This window comes from Monopterus albus, unplaced genomic scaffold, assembly GCF_001952655.1.
Source record: "Monopterus albus unplaced genomic scaffold, M_albus_1.0 scaffold62.1, whole genome shotgun sequence".
In the NCBI taxonomy this organism is placed as follows: domain Eukaryota; kingdom Metazoa; phylum Chordata; class Actinopteri; order Synbranchiformes; family Synbranchidae; genus Monopterus; species Monopterus albus.
This window is the reverse complement of record NW_018127942.1, coordinates 3,975-8,948: the sequence shown is the minus strand read 5'-3', so window position 1 is coordinate 8,948 and position 4,974 is coordinate 3,975. Positions and strand designations below refer to the sequence as shown.

Genomic DNA, 4,974 nt, shown 5'->3' with positions numbered 1-4,974 from the left:
GTTGGACAAATATGATTTCAGTCATTAGCGAGGACGAGTTACAGTAAGGCAGATACTGTCACATGCATGTTACACGTAAGTGATCGCTCACTCTCATCCTTCGCCTCCACTCCACTCCTTCCAACAACTAGATTAGTTTAACTAAGCAAACACTGAATTGATCAATACTCAATTATTTTATCGGCTTCATAAAAACAAAGAACACCAATCCGAAAGTAAGGTAAGCAGCTGGTCAGGTGAGGATAGCAACACTACTGTCACTCTTACTGAAACACGAAAAAGGCCCAATTTATGCTCCCATTATTTTTGAAAATGGTGTTGGGTTTAGGTTTTTGGACAAAATCATGTTATGTAGCTGAAAGCACAGCTGGGTCTGGAAGGTCTTATTTTAGCCGAAAATATGGGTAGGAAAATGTGAAATGTTTAAAAAAAAAGTGTGTAATGAACAGTAATTCAGGTAAAAGCTGAAATCAAGATGGAAATTTATCCACAGCATCACTGCCTCACCCCAGCTTGTCCAATTGTGCTTTCAAAATGTCCTATTCCTGGTAGCAAAAACATTATGATGTGGACTGCAGCAGCGATGTGTGTGATACAGTACAATAGTCATTTGGTACAAAGTGCAATCGCCTTTTCATAGGAGCTATGTAAATTATAAACACACAGGATTTACTGGACTGTGCAAAACCATTTGCATGGTCCTTTAAGGGTATTAATGAGTTAGCAAAAACTATAATAAACGTATGTACAATTCTACAATAAATTAGGTTAAACATTCACAGTCAGATCTTATTAGGAGTTGTGAGAGGTAAAGTACTTCCTTACCTGTGTGTTAGTGATGGGGATGGATACAAAATAGTTAGGCCGCTGGCTCTGTTTCTTTATTTTCTTCTTGTCTCCATCCTCCTCACTGTCCACTCGCCCTCCACAATCTCCTCTCTTCCTCTTCTTCTGGGATAGCTCGGGGTTGGGGACTACAGAGGATGGGCAGATAAGGGTTACACCTAAAAACTTTAAATACCGGTAACTGAAACTAGAATCAATCACATAGTCAATAACAGTGAGAGCTGTTCACCCTCTCTCAGCCATGAGGTTGTAGCACAACTTTATTGGGCAGTAAATCAGACATGCACTTTTCATCCTCTAGTTTTAAAACAAACCTAACATGTAATTTAAATAATCATTAAAGACATATTAAGAATGTACATACATCCTAGCTCCTTCCATGAGGTGGGGCTTGTCAAAGCAAATGGGAGCTCTGACATTAAATTGTCCGAAGTATCGGATGACTTGAGTTTTTTCTTCATCAACTTTCTCTTTTCCCTCCTTATCTTCCTCTTAGTCTTCTTCTCATTTGATACTGTAGGAGCTGCTATGGAAAAATACAAAAAAAATACAACAAACGTACAGTAAACCTTCTGCACAGGTCAGTGGCCAGCCCTTAATACTACTATAATACTGATTGATATGTTCAACAAAGGTAGACAACTCTGAAGTCAGCATGCTACACATTAAGACATACCATACCATTCTTTAGTTAAAATCTATGGGTCTTTGACAGCACTCTGGGTAATATACAAATCAATGAAAATGACTGCACTATGGTCATGGTGGATTTTTTTCAATATGATGAAGAAACTAGATTTTTTTTTAAATGTTATTTGTATTGAGTTTTCTGTATAAGCCAAAAACAGATATTCATGTCTGTTTTGGGGTGACTTTCCAGAAAACTTACATTACAATATAGATATCATCATATACATTTTTGATACACAGTGACAGATGATTGGAGTAGCCATGTGAAAGGTGTGGTTACCAAGCTGTTGGCACAGCTGACAACTTGTTTTACACATAAGCAGCAGGTGCTGATGCTGAATTTAAACTATGTGGAAACAATCTCGAACTAGCACAAATGGCACTGTATCAGTTGTGGGGTTTTTTTGTTTTGTTTTGTATGAGTTCAGCCAGTACTGTCCTGCATATTTAGCCAATTCAGTCATTATCTCAAACAGTCACTACTCACTAGACACAGAGAAGACTCCAGTGCCAGCCACCTCTTGCTGGACCTCAGTGCTGACTGCATCCACCTGGCTTGGAGACATTATTATGTTCTTCGATTTCTCATCCTCTATCTCACTGTCCTGTCCAACCACACCTTCATCATCACCACCACCACCACCCTCCTTCTCCTGATCATCATCATCTAAGGCAAGGGCAGTGGTCTCTTTGCCATAGGAGCTACTGGCTGCCCGCATATCATGCACTGTTAGCTGAAAAAGACAGGACTGTGCTATAAACTGGAACAGAAAGGAATGATGTTACCAGATGGCAGTATTATAATTTTTGTAAACTGAGGTAAACGTTTTAAAAATAATTTTTACCTTAAATCCGAACCGGTGTACAGGTGGCTTAAGCGCGCTAATATTTTTTCGGTGACTGGTGGAATGTAGTCTCCAAACTGATGGCTCATTGACAGCAAAAATTCTCTTTAACGTTAAATACACACTTTCTGAACACGTCGACCTGAGGTTCAACAAGACGCGGCCGAGGAGCATGACATACAAACTGCAGCTAACGTTAAAAGCTGAATACTGGAGAGCTGTTGGAGCTAACTATAGCTACCCCGATGAGTAATTGGAGATAGACTTTCCTTCTTGTTATCGTGCTGAAAAACATCTGTTGAGCTAGTTGGCTAACCGGTAGCCCGCTGTCTCTAAAGGAGTAACGGTAGTACTGCTAAACCAACCGGAATATCACCTTGGTAACGTTGAATTATGTTGTTGGTACAAAAACATTATTTGTCAAGAAACAGTGATAATAAACAACAGAAAATAAGACTCCGAACGACATGCGCTTATTTGGAGTCCCAACCGGAAGCTGCTTGTTAGTAAACAATGTCAAACTTCCGGTCTGGTTTTTTTTAATTTTTTATAAAATGGCTTTTCTTTTCAAAATAAAAACAACGAGCACAATACTAAAACATTTTTTGCACAATGTATGTGACGCAAATATATGTTCAGTTAAGCGTGCCGCTAAATATATATTTATCTAATAAGTGAAATCACTTCATTGTTTAAACAGATTCAACACTCACCATGATAAACTTCATATCCATCTTCTACACCTTTACAACTCAGACCCTACATGTGTAAGGTTAACAAATATCATTGTAATATAGGCGTAAATTTTTTCCACATACAAAATACTGTATGTAAATATAGTACACATTATGTCCAATGAGGTGAACTGTGCCAACTTTTCAGAAGTCAGTGACAAAAAGTTTGTGTTAATAACGTTTTTAAAAGTAATTTTTGATAGAATCGGTGTGAAGTATGGTATATTGCCAATCATATTATACCTTTAAAGAATATTTATTAGCTAATAATTAAAGAATAACAAACATTGTGATCGGTCATATTTGTAATTTATTGAAAGTATCATGCATAGTAATCACAGATATTACATTTGAGACAATTTATACGTGGCTATAGAAACATGTACATTAAAGACAAAAGTCAATATTCTATTTGTGTACTTTTATCTACCCTCATATTTATCCTTTAGTTGTGTATCTATTTATTTATCTGAATATCCTAGGGCAATACACAAAGTTTGCAGGTCACTGAACTTGGGAATTCTGCACTCTTTAATCTCTTACTGTACATTTAAGTCTTACTATAATACATAGAGAAACTAAAGACATAGTAATATTAGTGTAACAAGAAATGCTTCCTTAAATCAAGTAGTTGGATTCATTACACTGGTGCATTGGCTTATTGACCATTCCTTCCCCCCTAAAAAATAACAACAATCAAATTGCTACACAGCTCCACTGCACATTAATTGCACATAATCAGCAGTATATAGCCTTGCTTACGTTTGGGCTTATTTTAAACCAGCTGTAAACTTAAATGCACTGAGAATTTGATGCTCAATTACAGTTCAAATGCACAATGCAATATGCTCCACAAAAAGGGTTACTAAAGATTATCTTATCACTTATCAAATCTATTATCTTTCAGGCACAGTCTGGATTGGTTGGATTGTCTTTTCTAAATGAACAAAACGTTTTAAAAGCACTTGCAGCAATGGCAAAATCAGCTTTTCCCCATTAACATGTCTGACTCATATTTGGATTGATATTAAACAATGTGCTGATTGGTTGCACTTACAAAGACACTCTACAAGCTATAGAAATTTAACAGCAGATATGAAAATCATTTATTACTGTAAGTAATAGCACCCTCTACTCTTAACATTTTACATTTATACTCGTATCCATTTATGCCTTATTTGTTTTCTCAACATTTCTAGTTTTTGATGCTGCAGGTGCTGCAATCGATTCCTTTCTTTAACTTACATACTCACTTACAACTCACATAATGCCATTATTATGCTAATGATACTGTGGGCCAGGATTTAATATGCAGTACTTTACCAGAATTTAAAGCCTCTTCTCTCACCACCTGAAGCCCTGGTGTTACCACCAAAACCTACTACTTGAACCATCCATTTCCATTGGTATCTTTACTTCTGTCTTGTACTCCATTAATTTCATTCGTATCTGAGCGAGAGCCGCCTTATTTTCGTCACAGTTCACTAATCCATTTATTGTCTCATGGTAGAAAACACTGACGCACAGCACAACATTTGGGGTATCCCATGTTCTCCCATAGTTAGTGCTCCCGGCGTCACGTCTGTGGTGCATCAACACCAGAATGACAGGTTTTTCAACTGTGGACACCAAAAGAGAGGAAAGAGAATGAGACACTTAGAATGGAGACCTTTGGGCTTAAAATCACAAGGTTCAGTGTGAAAGGCAATGTTTTCAGAGACTGACCATAAATGATAATCAAAAGATTCATATTTCTTTACAATGTAAATGCAATAAAATTCTCTTTTACCACTATATCAGTGTGTTTGATAACTTAAAATTGTTTCCATAGGTCAGAAAGAACCTTGTAAATCCAAACT

At 36.9% G+C, this 4,974-nt stretch overlaps 1 protein-coding gene across 1 annotated transcript in view; it reads right to left on the bottom strand.

The window, feature by feature from the left end:
- akap7 (A-kinase anchoring protein 7) overlaps nucleotides 1-2,899 on the bottom strand; it is a 36,729-nt gene extending 33,830 nt beyond the window's left edge. The window contains exons 1-3 of the mRNA XM_020603649.1: nucleotides 2,024-2,899; nucleotides 1,211-1,372; nucleotides 826-974 (exon numbers count right to left, since the gene is read on the bottom strand). Coding sequence (XP_020459305.1) covers nucleotides 826-974; nucleotides 1,211-1,372; nucleotides 2,024-2,255 — 543 coding nt within the window. The 5' untranslated portion in view covers nucleotides 2,256-2,899. The remainder of the gene's footprint in view (nucleotides 1-825; nucleotides 975-1,210; nucleotides 1,373-2,023) is intronic.
- Nucleotides 2,900-4,974: the final 2,075 nt, after the last annotated feature.